The sequence below is a fragment of the Mustela nivalis genome (genome assembly GCF_964662115.1).
Source record: "Mustela nivalis genome assembly, chromosome: 17".
In the NCBI taxonomy this organism is placed as follows: Eukaryota; Metazoa; Chordata; class Mammalia; order Carnivora; family Mustelidae; genus Mustela; species Mustela nivalis.
Genome location: NC_139036.1, coordinates 17,247,470 through 17,271,369, shown reverse-complemented (window position 1 = coordinate 17,271,369; position 23,900 = coordinate 17,247,470). Strand labels below are relative to the sequence as shown.

General features: G+C 40.4%; 1 protein-coding gene and 1 long non-coding RNA gene across 2 annotated transcripts in view; both read right to left on the bottom strand.

The window, feature by feature from the left end:
• METTL16 (methyltransferase 16, RNA N6-adenosine) overlaps positions 1-23,900 on the bottom strand; it is an 80,908-nt gene that overhangs the window by 12,456 nt on the left and 44,552 nt on the right. Inside the window, exons 7-8 of the mRNA XM_082707129.1 lie at positions 4,044-4,113; positions 2,914-3,003 (exon numbers count right to left, since the gene is read on the bottom strand). Of these exons, the coding sequence (XP_082563255.1) occupies positions 2,914-3,003; positions 4,044-4,113 (160 nt within the window). The remainder of the gene's footprint in view (positions 1-2,913; positions 3,004-4,043; positions 4,114-23,900) is intronic.
• LOC309852126 lies at positions 13,777-14,311 on the bottom strand. The gene is made up of 2 exons (XR_014305082.1): positions 14,189-14,311; positions 13,777-13,975 (listed from the first exon to the last, which is right to left on the bottom strand). It is a non-coding gene; the product is annotated as an uncharacterized lncRNA (long non-coding RNA).

Genomic DNA, 23,900 nt, shown 5'->3' with positions numbered 1-23,900 from the left:
CCTAAAAAGGCAGGAGTGGGGGTGGGGTGGGGAAGTAGGTCAATATTTCTACTTTACTAGCTCTAGTCCTTGGCTTCCTCCCACTGAAAGCAGCATCCTCTTATCTCTCCATCCCTAAAGGGAGCAAGGGCTGGGGGGAAGTCAGGTGAGCATTTAAAAAAGCAAGGGGTGGGGAGTGGTCCAGGTGAAAGGAAGGAGAACCAAGAGGACAGCCCACTGAAAACCTCAGGAGCGCCCGAGGACTACACCTGGGAAAGCAGCTGCTGATCAAGGGAACCAGTGCTAAGAAACTGTTGCTGGGTTACTGCAAATCAGAAATTGCCATTTTCCCTGTAGCAGTTTGAGTGCACCCAATGGAACACTTGGGAACATATTATTAACAGTTTTGGGTTGATGGCAGCAGTGGGGAGGCAGTACTCTGGCATGGCAGAAACCTTTGCAAGAGGCATTCTTTGATGGCTGAAACTACGAATAGGGCTCAAGGATGACCTAAAAGACAAGGAGGGAGAAGGTTCATTTTCAAAATAAACTGATTCTGCTAACACAGAAACATAGTGCCTTTTGATATTTTGATATTTTGATCTGAAACAGCTACTAATCCAAGAGGGCAAAGGTGACTCTGGACCCTGAGATGACATGGAAAGTACCAGAGCCCATTATAAGCTCTTCTACCTGTAGTGCCAACAAATGTGGGAACAGGCACAGTTTCACTTTCCTGCAGCTGCTAGTATCTGCACAGGGATGACCCAGTGTTTACACAGGGATAACCTAAAGCATTACTACTGATTTTAACAATTTGGTGTGAAAGCCCCAATATTCTAGAAAATGACAGGAAGGATAATCCTATAGAGAGATTTAAAAAAATTAGAACCATCTTTTTAAACAGTAAATATTTCAAACACTAATCTCTAGTTTCCCTACTGCAAGATCACAAGTAGGCAGAGAAACAGGTGGGGTGTGGGGGAAGCAGGCTCCCTGTTGAGCAGAGAGCCCAATGTGGGGCTCGATCCCAGGATCCTGAGATCATGACCTGAGCTGAAGGCAGAGGCTTAACCCACTGAGCCACCCAGGTGTTCCGGTGCCCTGAATATTTTTGTTTTTAAAGATTTTATTTATTTTGAGAGGGAGAAAAAGAGGGAGCACAAATAGGAGGGGAGGGGCAGACAGAGAGGGAGAAGCAGACTCCCTGCTGAGCAGGGAGCTCAGGTGGGTCTAGACTTCCACATGATAGGTCATTCAAACTTGACTGGGAGATTTCTCTCTCTCTCTCCTCTCTCTTTATTTATTTGTCAGAGAGCAAGTGAGCAAGCACAAGCTGGAGCAGCGGCAGGCAGAGGGAGAAGCAGACTCCCTGATGAACAAGGAATGTGATGCAGAGCTTGATCCCAGGACTCTGGGATTATGACCTGAGCCACCCAGGTGCCCCTGGGAGACTTATTTCAACCAGCAGCACACTTAATAGCAGAATCCAGAAAGGACAGGCTGTTTTAAATGTGAGCCCACGTATTCAGAAATACCTGCAAATTGTCTCCTTGTAGTTCTGCACATGTCCCTATTCCTCTGTAGTGAAGGAAGGGTTAGAGGCTCACAGACACTGCAACATTTAGGATGCCTTGAAAGACCAAGTGCATCGAAGCCTTTGGGAGTTGAGCACCCAGAACAAGCATACTGTACAGACAGGGGATCAGAAACCTGAGGGACCAGGTACCAGGCACCAGGTCTCCATAAATACTATGGGAAGAAAGAGAGTACTGAGCAATCATTGCATAAACTTAAGATGGGAGGCTCCAGGCAACAAGGTCCATCATTCTGTGAATGAACTATGGGAACAAACAGATGCTATTCTATTACCACCTCTTAGTACAGGCCAGTAAAATTATTCAGTCTAACCAGTTCAGAAGTATTTTTCCTTTACATATGATAACACAGAGGACAAAGAGAAGTTTGTGGGTGGCTGAGTAGTTAAGCGTCTCTGCCTTTGAGTCCAGGTCCCTGGGATAGAGCCCCACATCGAGCTCCCTGCTCAGCAGGGAGTCTGCTTCTCCCTCTCTGTCTGCCCCTCCCCTCCTATTTGTGCTCCCTCTCTTTCTCCCTCTCAAAATAAATAAAATCTTTAAAAACAAAAATATTCAGGGCAACGGAACACCTGGGTGGCTCAGTGGGTTAAACCTCTGCCTTCAGCTCAGGTCATGATCTCAGGATCCTGGGATCGAGCCTGCTTCCCCCCACACCCCGCCTGCCTCTCTGCCTACTTGTGATCTTGATATCTCTCTCTCTCTCTCTCTCTCTCTCTCTCTCTCGGTCAAATAAATAAATAAAAACAAAAACATTCTATTCCCAATAATGTTCAAGCTTAAGCATATGCAAAACAGAGAGACTAGAAAAGTGACCTACCACCCAGCTTCAAAACTCACCAATATTCTAGTGGTAATTTTAAAACTAACACAGAACCTTTTACTGGAATGATCCCTAAGTGTTACGCATCAAAAGCCTACAACCCCAAATAGCAATTTCTGTATTCACCAATAACCCCAAAGATAGCTACTCTACGAAAGCATCAATAGTAAAGGAAAATAAACAGATTTCAATTTTAATTCTTAAGGAATATCCAACAGAATAATTATACCCACAAGGTGTTTCTATAGGTTATATTACCAGAATTTTTAATTCCTTAAAGACACGTTTTCTAATTCACTTATGTCTGCTGAGAAAGAATCACTGTGTTGTACAAACCCAAAGAAAGGCTCCATGGTCACCACAGTCAGCCTTCTAGGACTGTGTCTTGTTTCACAACCACTTCCCATTCCGAAAACTTCAGGGAAACCGAGGCAGTACAGATTTAGTTCATTTCTGACCTACTATAGCCCACCGTGTGCTGGCATTCCGAGAAGCTAAAGCAAAATCTCTACTTACTGGTACTGTAACATCATCATAAAAACTCCAAGCTAAAGCCCATCTCATTGTCCGACCTTGACAGAATTCGGTGTAGGTGACTTTAGGAACCTGAAACCAACAAACATGGCATCTCATTAAACTGAAGTAATTCTAGCAATGTTCTGCATTGCTGCCTCATGCTAATTATTTCTTTGTTTTACTTTTTATCAGTTAACATAACACTACTATCCCAAAACAGTTATGAATAGCTGTCTAATAATCAATTAATAAATTATCTTTCAACAAAGATGTGGGTTTTTATCCTCTCCCAAAATATTAGAATTTAGAGTTCTGGTTTGAAGGTCCAAATATTTAAAACATCCAAAATAACATAGCTCTTCAAAGAACCACTGGTAAATGGTTCAAGTGTTTTTTTTTTTCCCCTTTTCTTTTCTTTTTGGAAAAAGAGCCACCAAAGCTTAGCTAGATAAAGCTGTGTAGTCGATCTTTTGTCTATCAAATTTTAGGGCGAAAATAAAACTACTTTGTGGCTGTTAGAATTTTAACAAAGAAAAAGTGTGACAGGGAAAATGTCTGAAAGAAACCAGAAATCAGAAACTTGGTTTCTATCACTGACCACACATTTGATCCCCTTTTCTGAAGTCACCTGGCTCAAGCTTACCTGTGCCCCAACAATATAAACTGGGAGAGGTGTCAGGGGGCAATATTAATTTGCCACCTGCTTTTCAAAAGAGAAGCAAGGGGCTGAATTCACGTGGACTGCACCATAAAGAGCAGCACACTTGAATGATTATCATTCTAATTCTAGTTACTAGGTATGTAACCTAGAACAAGCCCCTTTAACTTATGTAACCTTCAGTTTCTGCAATCATAAGAGTCAGATGTAGAAGAGTGGGAGGTAGAACCAGGTTTTTTGATTTCTAATACATCTCTGATATTGTACTCATTCTGTTTTCCCCCATCTTTTCTCTGTTATGATTGTCAAGCAGACCTTTTAAAAATAATTTATAAAAAAAACCTCTTTTACAAAAGTAAAAACTAAGAAAACCAAAAAACACATTTAGGGTTTTAAGGTATAAAGGAAATTCCCATACTGTAATTACCATCAAAAGTAGATATAACCCAGAATAATAACGACAAAGACTGACCCCTTGTATTCGAAGTTCTTCCTTCAGAGGAGCCAGGCTGCATTTCTTCCCCAGCATACAGCTATACCACCTAGGAAGAAAAAAATCAGAGAAGTAAAACATCGTTTATGTGGTTACATTTTTAATTAAGCATTTTTTACACTAACAAAATGAGAACAGCAAAAAATTTTGAGTTAAGTTATAAGTAACAATAACAAAAATTATATTTAGACAAAGAGCAAACCTAGCAAAGGAAAACAAAGGCACCTGGGTGGCTCAGTCAGTTAAGCATTTGCCTTTAGCTCAGGTCATGTCAAGATCCTGGGGTCCTGGGATCAAGTCCTATGTATTAGGAGGGCTCCCTGCTCAGTGGGGAGTTTGCTTCTCCCTCTGCCCTCCCCGCTGCTTGTGTTCTCTCTCACATAAATAAAATCGTAAAAAAGTAAAAATTAAAAAAGGGAAAACAAACCCAAAGCAACTTAAAAAAACAAAAACCCACTAAGCCTCTCCAAGGATTCAGGACTGTACATGTTTGGATAGAGAGTGAAAAAGAGAGAGCTCTCCGCTGTGACAGTCAGAATAAAGGCCATTTAGCTCTAGGACAGAAATTATTTAATAAATAGCAGTAAAAACATGTATACCTAAAAGTACTACAATGTTGTATGTCAAATTATACCTCAACTAAAAGAAGTATAAACAATCCCCTATACCATCTTAATAAAAATTATAAAATCCAGGGGCACCTGAGTGGCTCAGTGGGTTGGGGCCTCTGCTTTCGGCTTGGGTCATGATCCCAGGGTCCTGGGATCAAGCCCCACGTCGGGCTTTCTGCTCAGCAGGGAGCCTGCTTCCTCCTCTCCCTCTGCCTGCCTCTCTGCCTACTTGTGATCTCTGTCAAATAAATAAATAAAATCTTTAAAAAACAAAATTATAAAATCTGACATGGACCTAATACTTTTGAGATGACCTCACTTGCAAAGGATTTAAGGATATATATTATTTCAAAGGAATATGAAATCAATTTCTTTTATTAGTAAACATAAATCTAGAAGTGGGAATGGGGAGAAGATGGGAATGAACTAGTTAAAAGGTAAAAGATGGAAGTGAACTAGTTAAAGGGAGTGTCTAGTCAAAAAGATATAGAATTTAGGGCTGCCTGGGTGGCTCAGGCATTGAGTAGCTGCCTTCAGCTTGGATCATGATCCCAGTATCCTAGGATCAAGCCTGGCATCTGGCTCCTTGTTCGGGGGGAGGCCTCCTTCTCCTTCTCCCACTCCCCCTGCTTATGTTCCTTCTCTCACTATGTCTCTGTCAAATAAATAAAAAATCTTTAAAAAAACAAACATAGAATTTAGTCTGTGAAAGATTAACTACTATGTTTTCTATCATAAATAACTAGGAAACTTACCAAATATATATAACAATTGTTTTACACACACTGGACAATTGCAGGGAAAACCTGTAACCTCTGGGAGAGAAACCAGGTGAGTCCCATAACTGTCAGAGCATACTGCCTGAAGGAAATTTCTAAGGGGCGATGCCCGGAAAGGAATCTCAAACAGAGCCAAATAATCTTGAACTGGTGAGCGACAGACTGGATTTCAAAGACCCAGGCACGAAAGGATTTGAAGAGCAAAACATAAGAGAGGAAGGACTTGCACAGAGAGAGAATTCTGGGCACCTGCAGAAAAATTTCCTGGAATTTTTCTTTTTTTAAGATTTTATTTATTCGACAGAGAGAGACATAGCAAGAGAGGGAACACAAGCAGTGGGATAGAGTGAGAAGCAGGCCTCCTGAGGAGCAGGGACCTGGATGCTGGGCTCAATCCCAGAACCCTGGGATCATGACCTGAGCGGAAGACAGACGCTTAACCTATGGAGCCACCCACTGCCCCTCCTTGGAATATTCTGCAGAATAAGGATTTGCACCTGTGAAGTGGAACTTCAGACGAGGGAAAGAATTCTCAGAGGAGCGCCTGATTGTCTTAGTCGGTTAAGTGTCCAACTCTAGATTTCTGCTCTTGTCATGTCAGGGTCCTGGAACCAAGCCCTGATATGGACTCCACACTCAACAGGGAGTCTGCTTAAGGATTCTCTCTCCCTCTCCCTGCTCCATCTCTAAAATAAATAAATACATCTTAAAAAAAAAACTTCCCAGAAAATAGTAAGCTGAACAACTGGAGTCCAGACATAACCAGACTACTCTGCAATTCTACTGGCCAGAGCAGAAAGCGCTTGTTAATAAAAGGGGCATCTATCTAGTGGAGTCCTAGAATGAGTCTAGAGGCTATTCTATATTTACCCTAACGAAGCTTAAAAGTAAAACTCAAAAGGATCAAAGATCACCAGTAACTTAAGTAAGCATCAAAATCTGACATTCTTTAAAGGAACACAATGAAATACAATACCCCAAAATATAAGATTTGCAATGTCTAGCATCCAATAAAAAATGACCAGATGTTTGTAAAAGAGGCAGGATAATGACCTGCAACCAGAATAAAAAAAATCAATCATTAGAAACAGATCAAGAAATAAGAGGTGGATGAAATGAGCAGATGATGGACATTAAAACCACTCTTAGAAATATGTTCCATAACAAAACACAGACATGGTGAGGAGCATGAGGGAAGATATAAAAACCAACCAAATGGAACTTCTAGACATGAAAGTTATGGTACCTAAAATGAAAAATTCACTGGATAGGATTAACAACATATTAGACTCGGCAAAAGAAAAGACCTGAAACTATTAAAAAAAAAAAGAAAAGGCAACAGAAACTATACAAAATAGGGGGCACCTGGGTGGCTCAGTGGGTTAAGTAAGCCACTGCCTTTGGCTCAGGCCATGATCTCAGGGTCTTGGGATCGAGTCCTACATCAGGCTCTCTGCTCAGCAGGGAGTCTGCTTCCCTTCCTCTCTCTGCCTGCCTCTCTGCCTACTTGTGATCTCTATCTGTCAAATAAATAAAAATAAAATTAAAAAAAAAAAAAAAAAGAAACTATATAAAATAAAGCACACTGCAGGAAAAGAAGATTGGGGGGGGGGGGAACCACAGCCCATGTGACCTGTGGGACACTATAAAGCAACACACATTAAGTGGTATTTCAGAAAAGGGATATAATAATAATCAACTAAAAAAACTAACAAGAGAATCATAGTTTCCTTAAACATTTAAATCTTACATAAAATGTTTAAAAGTATGATGACACCAGGAATGATGTCCACCTTCCACTTCTATTCAAAATTATACTAGAGATTCTAGTTGATACAATGAAGTGACAAAATGCATGTGGACTGACAAGAAAGAAAACAGTCTCTTTAAACAGAAGACATGATCATCTATGTAGAAAATTCTTTGAAATCTAGGGAAAAGCTACTAGAATAAATAAATTCAGAAAGGTCACAGAATAAAAGCTCAATATAAAATCAACTGTATTTCTGTAAACTAGAAATTAAAATTTAAAAATTCAATTTACAATAGCTTCAAAATATATGAAATACTTAGGAATAAAATTAACATAATATGTGCAATAAAACCATCAAACACTGCTGAAAGAATTCTAAGATCCAAATAAATGAAGAGCTACACCATGTTGGGATGTAAGATTTAATGTTGTTAAGCTATCAGTTCTTCCCAATTTTATCTATAAAATCAATAAAGTCCCAACCAAAATCCCAGTAGGCTTTTTCATAGAAACCAATTCTAAAAGTTATACAGAAATAAAAAAGATTTCAAATAGCCAAAACAATTTTTTCTTTTGATTTTATTTCTTTATTTGATAGAGAGAGAGAGAGAGCAAGCAAGCGAGCAGAAGTAGGCAGAGCAGCAGACAGAGGGTGAGGGAGAAGCAGATTTTGCTGAGCAGGGAGCCTGATGCGGGGCTTGATCCCAGTACCCTAGGATCATGACCTGAGCTAAAGACAGCTGCTTAATCAAATGAGCCACCTAGGCCAAAATAACTTTTTGAAAAAGAACAACAAAATCAGAGGACCTACACTACTGAATTCAAGATTTACTATAAAGCTCTGATATCAAGACAGTATGGTAATGACATAAATATAGACATACAGATCAAGAGAATGGAATGTAGTCCAGAAATACTCACTTATATGATCAGCTGATTTTTTTAAATTTTATTTTTAAAATTAAGATTATTTATTTATTTGTCAGAGAGAGAGAGCGAGCGAGCAGGCAGGCAGAAATGCAGGCAGAGGCAGAGAGAGAAGCAGGCTCCCTGCTGAGCAAGGAGCCCGTTGTGGGACTCGATCCCAGAATGCTGGGATCATGACCTGAGCCGAAGGCAGCCGCTTGACCAACTGAGCCACCCATGTATCCCGAACAGCTGATTTTAAACCAAGGTACCCAAAGCTTACTTTCAAAAGACACTGTTATAAAAATAAAAAGGCAAACCACACTGGGAAGAAATACTTGCAAAACACATCTGATAAAGGGCTTGTATCCAGCATATATAAGGAACTCCTTAATAAACATAGAAAGAGATATATAGGGAGACTTCTAGTTTCTAGTCCAACATATAAGAAGTTGGAAGTCACTATACTGTTTAAATAAAAAGCCTAGCCATCTGAAAAGCTAGTAACTCTTCCTAGATCATTCACAGAAGCAACTCAAAGGGGAAAGAACTGCCTCTAAAATTAGAGAGACCAACAAGTGAATACAAAGAACCACAACTCCCTAGAGCAGAAATCCTAAAAGCAAAACCACCCTGGGAATCACTGCTAAGCTAGGGAAACCCGAATTCTAACTGACAAATTGCTGGAGACTCAGCACTGACAAGTCGGAAGAATAAAAACCCGAGGAAGACCCCATCATTAGGACCCCACACTTCTGTGACTAGTACCTCCAGGAGCTTGACGAGGTTCTCACAATGAAAATGGGAGAAAAGAAATCTCTGTGCTTCCAGCACGGAAAGGGAAAAAGGGGTAATTCTGAAATAGGTTAGAGCATCCTGTTCTTAACAAGGCCTGACCTCAACAGAAACTACTTAACCAGATCCTAGCCTCTTGGAGTATTATGAGAACCTAACTGACCTAGAAGAATGGCATCATTCAACTCAAGCCCACTCTAGCAATCCTGTCCCAACAAAGGAGGGGGAAGGAGGTATGTGTGGAGTTCACAATCCAGAGGCACAGGCTCACTAAAAGACCAAGACCTAACTCAGAGGACATGTTTCCCTCTCCCCACACATCACCACCAGATTACAAAGGCCTATTTATATTTATAGCAGTTCTTTTACCCAGTATATTATGTCCTTCTATTAAGAAAAAAAATTGCAAAACATACTCAAAGGCAAAAAACACTCTGAAGACACAGAGCTAGCATCAGAACCATATATGGCAAGAATGCTGGAGTAATCAGACTAGGAATTTAAAACAATTATGATTAAGATGCTTAGGCCTGGGGACACAGGAGCTGTTCAGTTGGTTAAGTGTCTGCCTTAGTCCCAGGGTCCTGGATTCAAGTCCTACATCAGGCTCGTTGCTCAGCAGGGAACCTGCTTCTCCCTCTGCCTGTCACATCGCCCTGCTTGTGTGCGAGCTCCCTCTCGGACAAATAAATAAAATCTTTTTTTTTTTTTTAAACATGCTAAAGGGCTCTAATGGATAAAACAGAAAGCATGCAAAAACAGGTGGGCAATTTAAGCAGAGAGATGGAAATTCTAAAAAGAACCAAAAAGAAATGCTAGAGGTCAAAAACACTGTAACAGAAAGAAATACTGCTTTTGATGGGCTCATTCAGGAGACTGGACACAGCTGAACAAAGAATCTCTGAGACTGAGGATTATCTCAAATGAAACTGCCAAAAGTGAAATGCAAAGAAAAAAGGCATAGGAAAATAAAAAACAGCAACAAAAAAACCGTAACAGAATATCCAGGAACTGTGGGACAACTACAAAATGTGTAAAATATGTGTGATTGGAATACCAAAAGGAAAAGAAAGGCACAGAAAAAATATTTGAAACAATAATGACTGAGAATTTCCCTCAAATTAATGTCAGACACCAAATCACAAATTCAGGAAACTAAGAGATCACTGAGAAGGCAAAATGCCAAAAAAAAATTATACCTAAGGCACATGATTTTCAAAATATGGAAAAATCAAACATAAACAATCCTGAAGAAGCCAGAGGGGGAAAGCTACATTATTTATAGAGGAACAAAGGAAAGAATTATATCAAATTTCTCTTAAGAAACCATGGGGCTCCAGGGTGGCTCAATCAGTTAAGCATCTGCCTTTGGCTCATATCATGATCCCAGGCTCCCGAGATCAAGTCCCACATCGGCTCCTTGCTCAGTGGGGAGTCTGCTTCTTCCGCTGCCTGCTGCTCCCCCTGCTTGTTCATTCTCTCTGACAAATAAATAAAATCTTAAAAAAAAAAAAAATGCAAGCAAGAATAGAGTGCAGTGGGGAGCCCGGGTGGCTCAGTGGGTTAAAGCCTCTGTCTTCGGCTCCGGTCATGATCCCAGGGTCCTGAGATAGAGCCCTGCATCGGGCTCTCTGCTCAGCAGAGAGCCTGCTTCCTCCTCTCTCTCTGCCTGACTCTCTGCCTACTAGTAATCTCTGCTTGTCAAATAAATAAATAAATAAATAAATAATCTTTAAAAAAAAAAAAAAAAAAGAATAGAGTGCAGTGAAATGTTTAACATGTTAAGAGGAAAAAAACCCAACCAACCTAGAATTCTATACCCTGCAAAACTGACCTTCAAATGCAAAGGCAAAATAAGACTTCCTCAAACAGAAATTGAAGTAATTTGCTGCCAGTTCCTTCTCTAGAGAACTTCTCTTGATATTTACAAGACCTTACAAGAAGGAAAGTGGTATCGGGTCATAAACTTAGACGTTTACCAAAAAAAGAAAGAAAAAAGAAAAGAAAAACAAAATCTTGCCATTTCCAACAACATGGATGGAACTAGAGGGTATTATGTTAAGCAAAATAAGTCAATCAGGGCCGCCTAGGTGGCTCAGTGGATTAAGCCGCTGCCTTCGGCTCAGGTCATGATCTCAGGGTCCTGGGATCAAGTCCCGCATCGGGCTCTCTGCTCAGCGGGGAGCCTGCTTCCCTCTATTTCCCTCTCTGCCTGCCTCTCCATCTGTTTGTGATCTCTGTCAAATAAATAAATAAAATCTTAAAAAAAAAAAAAGAAAAAAAAAAAAGTCAATCAGAGAAAGACAATTATATGATCTCACTGATATGAGGAAATTTAAGAAACAAGACAAAGGATCATAGGGGAAGGGAGGAAAAAACAAAACAAGATGAACCCATAGAGGGAGACAAACCGTAAGAGACTCTCAATCTCAGGAAACAAACTGAGGATCGTTGGAATGAAGTGGGGGGCAGAGGGATGGGGTGGCTGGGTGACAGTAGGGAGGGTATGTGCTATGGTGAGTGCTGTGAAATGTGTAAGACTGATGAATCACAGATCTGTACCCCTAAAACAAATAATACATTATATGTTAATTTTAAAAAATGAAGAACAAGGGAGAAGAAATAAGTGAACATAAAAAAAAAAATAAAATAAAAACTTTATTTTTTCAAAAAAATATTTTAAAAATCTATTTACTTAAGTTATTTATTTACTTGAGAGAGCAAGAGAGCGAGCACACATGAGCATGAGGGAGAGGGGCAGAGGTAGAAGCAGACTCTCTGCTGAGTGGGGCTTGATCCCAGAATCTCAGGATCATGACCTGAGCTAAGGCAGACACTAAACTGGCTGGGCCACCCAGAACTCCCAAAACACTTTTTTTCCCATTATTTTTCAAAACTTTAAAAATTCTTAATTAATAGGTAACTGTTTTTTTTTTAATTTTTATTTTTTTTTTTAAAGATTTTATTTATTTATTTGAGAGAGAGACAGTGAGAGAGAACATGAGCGAGGAGAAGGTCAGAGAGAGAAGCAGACTCCCCATGGAGCTGGGAGCCCGATGCGGGACTCGATCCCGTGACTCCGGGATCATGACCTGAGCCGAAGGCAGTCGTCCAACCAACTGAGCCACCCAGGCGTCCCATAGGTAACTGTTTGTTAAAGATAACAATACCAACAATGTATTTGATTATGTATGCTTATAAATATATGTATAAATGAATGACAGCAAAGATATAAGAAACATGAATTTTTGTATTTATACCAGTTTTATCAAGATATAGCATATATAGTAAAATTCTCTAATTTTAAGTATATAATTCAATGAGTTTTGACAAATGTGTACATTACCACTTCCACAATCAAGATAGAAAACATTTACAACACCCTATAAATTTTCCCAGTGTCCTGCAGCATTCTTTCCTCCCCCTACCCCAGCCTCTAGTGACCACTGGTCATTCTGTCTTAATAGTTTTGCCTGTTCCAGACTTATATAAATGCACTCAAACAGAATATTTTTGTGTCTGGCTTTGTACTGTAAATACACTGGCAGTTTCATATGGTTCCAACTTAATACATTAAGTAATATAAATAAAAATCTCATTGTTTATACAAGTATGAGAAATACTAATATATTGCTACAGAAATAGTTTGCATTAACCAATATTTTGTTTTCTTTGTTTGTGGATTCAAGCAGGTGACTGCCCCCATTTTTGTTTAGTCACAAATAACTGTTTTATCTAAACTACTTTAAACAACCCTGGGTAATTTTACTTTGAGCATAATCAATTTCATTTGGTAGTTTTAAAATGCCTGGTACAAAAACAATACGCTCCCTTTAAGACCAGAGTATATTAACAGAGAAATCATTAACCAGGAATTCAAAGCCTTTGGCATATTAGGAACAAGGAAGAAAGAAGAAATTAAGAGCAATTAGTGTTCACACAGTAACAGTATAAAATAGGTTAACACCTCTCCTTTAAAATCAGCATTCCTGGGACGCCCGGGTGGCTCAGTTGGTTAAGCAGCTGCCTTTGGCTCAGGTCATGATCCCAGCATCCTGGGATCAAGTCCCACATTGGGCTCCTTGCTCGGCGGGGAGCCTGCTTCTCCCTCTGCCTCTACTGCCACTCTGCCTGCCTGTGCGCTCTCTCTCTCTCTCTCTCTGGCAAATAAATAAATAAATAAATAAATCTTAAAAAATAAAATAAGATAAAATAAATAAAATCAGCATTCCTGAACAGACTAGATCAGAATCACCAGAAACCAAGAAATAGCCCAAAACAGAGACAAAAGAAAGGTAGTATACATTTCCTCAGGAAATGAAAGAAAGTATTTATAAAAGTAAGTTTTCTAACAGTTAAATATGTCCTTGGTAGTTAATAATAGCTTGGGAAAGTTCACGTTTCTTTTAACCCTTGGTGTAAGCTGAATACTGCATTGTGAGTCTTTTAAGATTTAATCTCATTAGTAACTTTTCTGCAGCATTTATATTTCTTACAGGAAAAGCAGAAGTAACAGGGTGTATTAAAATTGAGTTGACTTCACTTCCAAAAAATGCCTATCCATTAGGTCCAAGCAACTCTCAACAGACATCTTGTGACAACTAATCAAAATGCAAGTAGGAAAAAAATGAACAAAAGGAAGATCTAGTTACCCGGGAGACTCTGAACCCATTATACTATTTTAATGATGAAAGTAGCACTCTACTCATTACAGCATTTATTAATTCCTCTGAGACAGCAGCTTTCAAGAAAAATTATTTTGAAATAATTTCAAGTGTACAGAAGAGTTATAAGATTAGTACAAATGATTCCAGTATACTCTTCACCCTGATTCTTCAATCAACAGTTTCCTCCATTTGTTTGCTCTAGTTTTTTTTTTTTTTTTTTTAAGATTTATTTGATAGAGAGAGCACAATCAGGAGAGCGGCAGGTGGTGGGGGTGTGGGGAGAGGGAGAAGCAGACTCCCTGCGGAGCAGAGTGCCCAATATGGGGCTCTCGATCCCAGGGCTCTGGGATCATGACCTGAGCCGAAGGCAGATGCTCAAGTGAGCCACCCAGGTGCCCCACTGTGTTTTTTTTTTTTTTTTTAAAGATTTTGCGTTTATTTAACAGAGAGAGAGAGAGATCACAAGCAGGCAGAGAGACAGGCAGACAGAGAGGGGGAAGCAGGCTCCTTGGCAAGCAGAGCCTGACATGGGGCTTGATCCCAGGACCCCGAGATCATGACCTGAGCCGAAGGCAGAGGCTTAATCCACTGAGCCACCCAGGTGCCCCCCCACTGTGTTTTTTTAAAACCATGTGAGACTTAGCTACAGACCTCATGCATGTCCCTTTCACCCGAAGTATTTTGGCATGTACATTTTAAAAACAAGGACATTCTCCTTCATAATCACAGAACAATTATGAAATAGAGAAAATTTAACACTCACAGAGTACCATTTATTATCGAGAATACAGTCCATTTTCAAATTTCACCAATTACTCCAATAATGTCCTTCATGGCAATTTTCTCCCCTGATGCAAGATCCAATCTAAGATCCTGCATTTCATTTATGTGTCAAATCTCTTTAGTCTCCTTCAATCTGGAACAGTTCCTCACTAAGCCTTTTCTTTTTTTTTTTTTTTAACTTCCATGACCTTTATATTTCTGAAGAAATATTTTACAAAACTCCTCCAAGTTCGTTTGTCTTTAAGTTTCCTCAGAGTTTCGTTGAAGCTATACACGCTGGGCATAAAGAAGAGAGCACTACTGTGTCCTTCTGAGTGCTGTGGATCAGAAAATGATCACCTGCTTGAGGTGGGATCCTCCAGACTTCTCTACTGTAAAGTTACCGTATTTCTTTGTGATAATAAGTTATCTGTGGGGAGATACTCTGAAACTAATAACATCCTGGTCCTTCTCAAATTTTCCACTATTGATCTTTCAGTAATCAGTTATTATAATAATGATGGCAAAATGGTGATTTTTCTACCTTTAGTAGTTTTTCTACATGTATTAGTTAGCATTCTATTGTAACAAAGAACTTTTCCTCTCGCCCCTTTGCTTATTTTATTTAAAGGCTTAAAACCCATTATTGCCATTATTTATTATGAAATCATATTGTCCCAGATTTGGCTGGAGCTGGCTCCTATATCCTTTTTTTTTTTTTTAAATATTATTTATTTATTTGATAGACAGATCACAAGTAGGCAGAGAGGCAGGCAGGGAGAGAGAGAGAAGGGAAAGCAGGCTCCCTGCTAAGGAGAGAGCTTAATGCAGGGTTCGATCCCAAGACCCTGAGATCATGACCTGAGCTGAAGGCAGAGGCTTTAGCCCACTGAGCCACCCAGGCGCCCCATATATCCTTTTGATGTCATATTTTGAGCACTTGCTTATCCTTTGGTCTTGTAAGACATTCCAGGCTCTTAAGCTTATCCGTATCCAGCACTGGAATCACCCATTTCTCCAAGGGGCCTAGTTCTTTTTAGTGGGGATTGGTTATTTTATTTTATTTTATTATTATTATTTTTTTTTAGATTTTACTTATTTATTTGACAGACAGATCACAAGTAGGCAGAGAGGCTGGCAGAGAGAGAAGGGAGTGGGGGGCGGGGGGCGGGGGGAGCAGGCTCCCGGCTGAGCAGAGAGCCCAATGCTGGGCTCAATCCCAGGACCCTGGGATCATGACCTGAGCCAAAGGCAGAGGCTTTAACCCACTGAGCCACCAAGGCGACCTGTTATTTTAGTTTTTAAAAAGACTGTATTTATTTGAGAGAGAGAGAGAGCGCGCGCATGTTTGTGCATGTGGGCATGAGCAGTGGGGAGGGGCAGAGAGAAGCAGGCTCCCCACTGAGCAAAGAGCACGATGTAGGGCTGATCCTAGGACCCTGAGATCATGACCTGAGCTGAAGGCAGACATTTAACCAACTGAGCCAAGCACACGCCCCAGGACAGGTTATTTTAAAACACCAAACTTTAAACTGAAGTGTAATATAGAAAAATAAATAAAAGCAGAGCTTTGCAATTTAAGTGGCTATGAGCACAGTTCAAAAACTTCTCTAGTTGTAGAACTTAACATTTTGCTGCCTCTACCAATTTATCAGAATAAATACCCCTAGACATGTAGCAGAGCAGCCCTAATGTCCACCCAATCTCAAAATTGAGTATTTAAACTACCATAAATTACAAATCTGTGCAGCTAAAAAAAATAGTTTATTCCATGTTTTTCTTTTAAGATTTTTATTTATTTGTCAGAAAGAGAGAATGAGAGTATGAGCACAAGCAGGGAGAGCAGCAGGCAAAGGGAGAAGCAGGCTCCCTGCTGAGCAAAGGGCCTGTGGGGCTCAATCCCAGGAACTGGGATCATGACTTGAGTCAAAAGCAGATGCTGAATGACTGAGCCACCCCGGCATGCCTCTATCTTTGTCTTAAAAAGTAGTTTTAATTATTCACACATTTTTACAAGAAGCACTGTAAGAAGATTCTTCAAGGTAGTGGGGCCAGCACTTTTCATTCTTTGGCATTCCTTTGTATTTAAAAATTTTTAAACATTTTATTTATTTATTTGAGGAAGTGCATGAGCGTGGGGATGGGCAGAGGGATAGGAAGAAGCAGACTCCCGACCGAGCATGAAGCCCAGCACAGGGCTTGATGTGGGGTTGATGCCAGGACGCTGAGACCATGACCTGAGTCAAAGGTAGACACTTAACCAACTGAGCCACACAGGAGCCCCTGGGTATTCTTTTTTGTAATTGCTTGATGAACTAAAAACACATGCCCTTTGTATGGTAACAACTCTCTTTTGACCATTTAAAGCAGAACTAACCAGTGACTACCTACTATAGGTGGATATGCCATAAAAACTGATACAGATAGCATGAGCAACCAGATTCAACCTTTTCTCCCTAAGACCTCAGAGCAGTCACCAATCAATGATGCTCTGCCACTTCAAACTTGAAAGGGAATTAAACTATGATACCTAAATTAAGGTGATGAAAAGTACATAACCTAATTACTTAAAAAAATAAAGGAGCCCCTTATCCTTCAAGCTACTTATTCTTCATCATCCTACTTTAGTAGGAAGGAAACAATCAAAACCACTATCTGCCTCCTGTGCACCTCACAATTAAGAAATACTCTTTTAGGGGCGCTTGGGTGGCTTAGTGGGTTAAAGCCTCTGCCTTCAGCTCAGATCATGATCCGGGGTCCTGGGACCGAGCCCCGCATTAGGCTCTCTGCTCAGCAGGGAGCCTGCTTCCTCCTCTCTCTCTGCCTGCCTCTCTGCCTACTTATGATCTCTGTCAAATAAATAAATAAATAAAAATCTTTTAAAGAAAAAGAAAGAAATACTCTTTTAGGTTTAAATTGAGAAAAAAGCTCTTCTACCTGGAGAAGAGGCTCATATACTATCTATTCCCCAATACATTTCTACCTTCTTTATCTGTGTAGTGAGCTGGTTCACTGGAGCAATGGGTGCATTTCTTTCTAATGACAACCAAAAAACACTTTTATTGATTTGCAACCCTGGGTTGGTCCCAATCAACGATGAAACCAGGGGCGCCTGGGTGGCTCAGTGGGTTAAAGCCTCTGTCTTCGGCTCAGGTCATGATCCCAGGACCCTGGGACTGAGCCCCGCATCAGGCTCTCTGCTCAGCAGGGAGCCTGCTTCCTCCTCTCTCTCTCTCTCTGCCTACTTGTGATCTCTGTCTGTCTGTCAAAAAAAAAAAAAAAAAAAGTTTTAAAAAAAGATGAAACCAGAGGTCAAAGACAGCCATCCACAACAATAGCCTCATTGGATTTATCTGTGGCAGTTTAGTAACAAATGAGACAATGAAAAAAAGAATATAATGCCCAATAATAAGGAATTACTTAATTATGGACTGTTGCCAAGCTGTTTAAAATTACCACATACCATTAACCACAAGGAAACAAAGGAATTAAAAAAGTGAAATTAAAAACAAAAGCAGAATACAAAACTACTGGTATTCATGATTACAACCATATGAATGAGAAAAGCAGAAAACTGGCAGGAAATGCACCCAAATTAAGCTAACAGTTGTGTCAATGTGCTGAGATCAATGTTTTCTCCATTTTCTAATTTTCTTTAAGTGTGATTATTTTAAGAGATTAAAATTATAAAGGCCTCTGGGTGGCTCAGTCAACTGTGTCCAACTCTTGGTTTTGGCTCAGATCATGATCTTGGGGTTGGGAGATTGAGCCCCATGTCAGGCTCCATAGTCAGCAGAGAGTCTGCTTGAGAGATTGTCTCTCTCCCTTCGTCCTTCCCACTACTTGTGCACACTCTCTAAAATCAATCAACCAATCTTTTTGGTTTTTTTTTAACGATTTTTAAAAATTTATTCGACACAGACAGATCATAAGTTAGCAGAGAGGAAGGCAGAGAGAAAGGGGGAAGCAGTCTCTCCACCCAGCAGAAAGCTCAATGTGGAACTTGATCCCAGGACCCTGAGATCATGACCTGAGCTGAAGGCAGAAGCTCAACCCACTGAGCCACCCAGGCAACCTGACCAATCAATCTTTTTTTAAAAAAAGGAAAGAAATATTATGTAATTTCTCTTCATTTCTGAACAACTGTAAGAGGTATTATCCCAACCTCATAGACAAGAAAAATCAAGTGGCTTACCCTTTTATAAAGGCAAGTCAAAATTTATAGTAAAATGGAGCCTTTCCACTGAAGAAATGATTAAAAGCTCAGTTATATAAAAAAAAAAAAAAAAAAAAAAAAGCTCAGTTATAAAATTTATAATTATTCCCTGAAAGTACTACTTATAGTACCCCATAACTCTACTAGCACCTACTTTAAAAAAGGAAAAGGGGAGGGATGCCTGGGTGGCTCAGTTGGTTAAGTGTTTGCCTTTGGCTCAGGTCGTGAACCTGGTATCCTGGCATCGAGCCCTGCAGTGGGTTCCCTGCTCAGCAAGGAGCCTGTTTCTCCCTTCTCCCTCAACCCATGCTAGTCCTCTCTCTCAAATAAATATAATCTTAAAAATAAAAAAATAAACAAGAGGAGAAGGGGAGCTCTTTATTAAAACAACAAAGTACTTCTAACATCCTTTCAACACATGGACCATAGCATGTAAATCTACTGAATTCCTAGGAGAGTCAAGAGTTGAGATGATCCTATTTGATATTCATCATATCAAATGTGTTCATTTAGTTCTATGACCACCCTATGAGGTGTGAGGTAACTATTATGAAGTAGCTATTATTATCCCATTTTACTGATAAGAAAACAAAATTTAAGTCCAAGAATCACATTCAAAAGGCACAGATTATTCAATTTATTGCCCATCACCAAATATGTAGAGTATATACACACCCAAGTAATATTTACCATCTGATAGAGGAGTAGGGATCAGAAAGAAATAAGCAAAAAGAGGAAAAATGGTGAAATCTGTATTAAGTTAGAACTTTGCCAGATACAGATCTCTGGTTCCTGGAAAAATCATAAAATAACTGTAATAAAGGGCATCAGCTACAGACCTAATAACCAATGACAAGACTGGAATTCAGACCATGAGGAGTATGACCAAGACTGCTAATCTTTTTTTTTTTTAAAGATTTTATTTATTTATTTGACAGAGAGAGATCACAAGCAGGCAGAGAGGCAGTCAGAGAGAGAGAGAAGAGGAAGCAGGCTCTCCACTGAGCAGAGAGCCCGACTCGGGGCTCAATCCCAGGACCCCAGGATCACCGCCCACGCCGAAGGCAGAGGCTTTAACCCATGGAACCACCCAGATGCCCCATCTGCTGATCTATTTAGAAGCTTTGGTGAGTGAGTCTCTAAAAAAGAAAATGCTGGGGCGCTTGGGTGGCTCAGTCAGTTGAGCATCTGCCTTCGGCTCAGGTCATGGTCCTGGGGTCCTGGAACTGAGCCCCGCATCAGGCTCTCTGCTCAGTGGGAAGTCTGTTTCTTCTTCCTCTGCCTGCTGTTCTGCCTACTTGTACCCTCTCTCTCTCTGTGTCAAGTAAGTAAAAAATAAATAAGTGAAGAGAGAAGAAAATGCTATGAAGTAAGCTCAAGTCACAGGCACAAAACATGAACGGCAGGATGACAAACATTCCTGCCTGCCACTCTGCCTTGTTGTGCGCTCGCGCTTGCATGCTCGCGCTCTCTCTCTCTCTCTCTCTGACAAATAAATAAGTAAGTAAATAAATAAATAAATAAATAAATAAAATCGTTAAAAAAAAAAAAAATACTGCAGGTGCTGCTGAGTGTCACTTAGGTGCGCCATGAATTGTAACAGGGAGATAAGGCATCCCAAGTGCCATCACTGAGATCAGTCCAACAAATTTAACTGATTTTATCCCATGTTACAAATTCTACTTAGTTCTTTCACTTTTTCAGTAATAATAATAAAAAAAAAATCTAGAGGGATAAGCAACAGATGGTAGGGTTAAAATACTTGTTTTTAGTCCCTTATTCAGAGCTTCAAAATATAAGCATACATCATTTTATTGTGCCTTTTATTGCACTTTACAGATCTTTTTTTTTTTTTTTTAAACATACTGAAATTTGCGGCAATCCTGCTATGAGCTACTCTACTGACACCATTTTTCCAATAGCCGTTGCTCACTTTGTGTCTCTGTGTCACATTTTGGTAATTCTCCCAGTATTTTAAACATTTTCATTAGTATAGTATTTGTTATGATGATCTGTGATGGTACTGTTATAATTATTTTGGGTGTCATGAATCACCTATGTAAGATGATGAACTTGATCAATGAATGTTACGTGTGTGATTTTATGATTTTATTTGTTTATTTGAGAGAGAGAGAGAGAGAACAAGAGAGAACACAAGCAGGGGGAGGGGAAGGGAGAGCAGGCTCCTTACTAAGCAGGGAACCCCATTTCAGGCTTGATTCCAGGACACTGATATTGTAGCCCAATCTGAAGGCAGACACCCAACATACTGAACAGCCACCGAAGCACCCCTGCTGTGTGTGTTCTAACTGCCCTATCAACCAGCTGTTTCCACATTTCTTTCCCTCTCTTCCTTATTCCCTGAGACACTACTGTATTGAAATTAGAGCAATTAACAACCCTACAATGTCCTCTAAGTGTTCAAGTAAAAGGAAGGTTCATGTCTCTCACTTGCCAAGAGAGGCCCAAACTTAGGGTTCTTGTGACTGTTAGCCAACTTATGAATACAAATTAAGTTTGTGAAGGAAATTAGAAGTGCTACCCCAGTGGACACATGAATGATAAGAAAGGAAAATGGTTTTACTGCTGATATAGAGAAAGTTTTAGTGGTTTGGATAGATGGTAACACCAGCTGCAACATTCTCTTAAACCAAGGCTAATCCAGAGCTAGGCCCCATTTCTCTTCAACTCTATTCAAAGTTGAGAAAGGTGAGGAAGCTGTAGAAGAAAAGCCTGAAGGTAGCAGAGGTTTATTCACAAAGTTTTAAGGAGAGAAGCTATTTTTATAACATAAAAATGCAAGGGCTGATGCAGAAGCCACAGCAAGTTCTCCTGAAGATCTAGCTCAGATCACTAATGAAGGTGACTCCATTAAACAACAGATTTTTCATGTAGATGAAACAATCTTATATTGAAACAAGCTGTCATCTAGGGCTTTCATAGTTAGAGAGCTTCAAAGGACAGGATGATTCTCTTGTTAGGGGCCAACGCAGCTGGTGATTTAAACGGAAGCCAATGCTCACTGTTCCGAACAGTCAGAAAAATCATAGGGCCGGTAAGAATCATGCTAAATTTGGGGCACTTGGGTGGCTCAGAGGGTTAAAGCATCTGCCTTCGGCTTGGATCGTGATCCCGGGGTCCTGGGATTGAGTCAGGCTCTCTGCTCAGCGGGGAGCCTGCTTCCTCCTCTCTTTCTCTGCCTGCCTCTCTACCTACTTGTGATCTCTCTCTATCAAATAAATAACTAAAATCTTTAAAGAAAAAAAAAAGAATTATGCTAAATTTACCCTGCTTGAGCTCCATAAATGGAACAAAGCCTGGGTGACAACACAATGTTTACAACATAATTTACTGAAAAAGATTCCTTCCAAAATACTACTACTCAGTGACAATGCACCTTATAACCCAAGAGCCCTGATGGAGACCATGATGAGATAAATGTTGTTTTTATGCCTGCTAACACAACATCCACTCTGCAACCCATGGGTCAAGCAGTAATTTTGACTTTCAAATCTTGTATTTAAGAAATTCTTCTTTTCAGGGACGCCTGGGTGGCTCAGTTGGTTGGACGACTGCCTTTGGCTCAGGTCATGATCCCGGAGTCCTGCGATCGAGTCCGGCATCAGGCTCCCAGCTCCATGGGGAGTCTGCTTCGCTCTCTGACCTTCTCCTCCCTCATGCTCTCTCTCACTGTCTCTCTCTCAAATAAATAAATAAAATCTTAAAAAAAAAAAAAAAAGAAAGAAACTCTTTTCATAACCCTCTAGCCGTCACAGACAGAGATTCTTCTCATGGATTTGGACAAAGTATACTATCTGAGTATCTTCTAGAAAGGATTCAGCATTCTAGTTCCATTAAGAACATCTGGGATTCACAGGAAGAAGTCAAAATAACAGCATTAACAAAAGTTTAGAAATAAAGCTGATTCCATCCTGCATGTATGACTTTTGGGGATTTAAGACGTTAGTGGAGGAAGAAACCACAGATGTGGTGGAAATAGCAAGAGAACCAGAATTAGAAGTAGAACGTGAAGACGTGACTCAGTTGCTACAATCTCGTGATAAAACCTGAATGGATGAGAAGATGCTTCTTGTGGATGAGCAAAGAAAGTGGTTTCTTGAGCTAGAATCTATTCCTGGTGAAAATTAAGACTGCTGAAAGAAAATTAAGACTGTTTAAAGAAACTGCCCCATATCAGGCTCTGGTCAGAAGGGAGTATACTTCCCACCTTCCACCCCACCTACCTCTCCTGCCTACTTGAAATCTCTATCAAACATACAAATAAAATCTTAAAAAAAAAAAAAAGAAGGGTCACCTGGGTGGCTCACTTGGTTAAACAGCTGCCTTCAGCTCAAGTCATGATCCTAGCGTCCTGGGATCGAGTCCCATATCGGGCTCTCTGCTTGGCAGGGAGCCTGCTTCTCCCTCTGCTTCAGCCTGCCACTCTATCTGCCTGTGCTCGCTCACGCTCTCTCTCCCTCTCTCTCTGACAAATAAATAAATAAAATTAAAAAAAAAAAAAAAAAAAAAGGAAAGAAATTTACTGTTTAAAAGCCTCCTGAAAGCAACCTTCCCTATATTCCTGATCGGGTTCAGTCCCCTCAAAAGCCAATAGCAGAGGGACGCCTGGGTGGCTCACTTGGTTGGGCGGCTGCCTTTGGCTCGAGTCATGATCCCAGCATCCTGGGACAGAGTCACACATAGGGCTCCTTGCTCAGCGGGGAGCCTGCTTCTCCCTCTGCCTCTGCTGCCACTCTGCCTGCCTGTGCTCGCTCACTCGCTCTCTCTCTGGCAAATAAATAAAATCTTAAAAAAAAAAAAAAAAAAGCCAATATCAGACTCTAAGTAGCCACATGGCCCTGGTTACCTCTTTTCAGTTTCAGTGCTTTGTTATCTCCTTTAAGCTTATTTTAATTATTCAAACTCTTCTTTTTTTTTTTTTTAAAGATTTTATTTATTTATTTGACAGACAGAGATCACAAGTAGGCAGAGAGGCAGGCAGAGAGAGAGAGAGAGAGAGAGAGAGAGAGAGGGGGAAGCAGGCTTCCTGCGGAGCAGGGAGCCCGATGCGGGGATCGATCCCAGGACCCTGAGATCATGACCCGAGCCGAAGGCAGCAGCCCAAACCTCTGAGCCACCCAGGCGCCCCATATTATTCAAACTCTTCTTGATGCTCAGTGTAACTTAAGTCACTTTCTTCTTCATACCCTAATAAGTCTTTAAAGAAATCAATTTAAAGCAGAAATTTATTGGGGGGCCTGGGTGGCTCAGTGGGTTAAAGCCTCTGCCTTTGGCTCAGGTCATGATCCCAGGGTCCTGGGATTGAGCCCCACATCGGGCTCTCTGC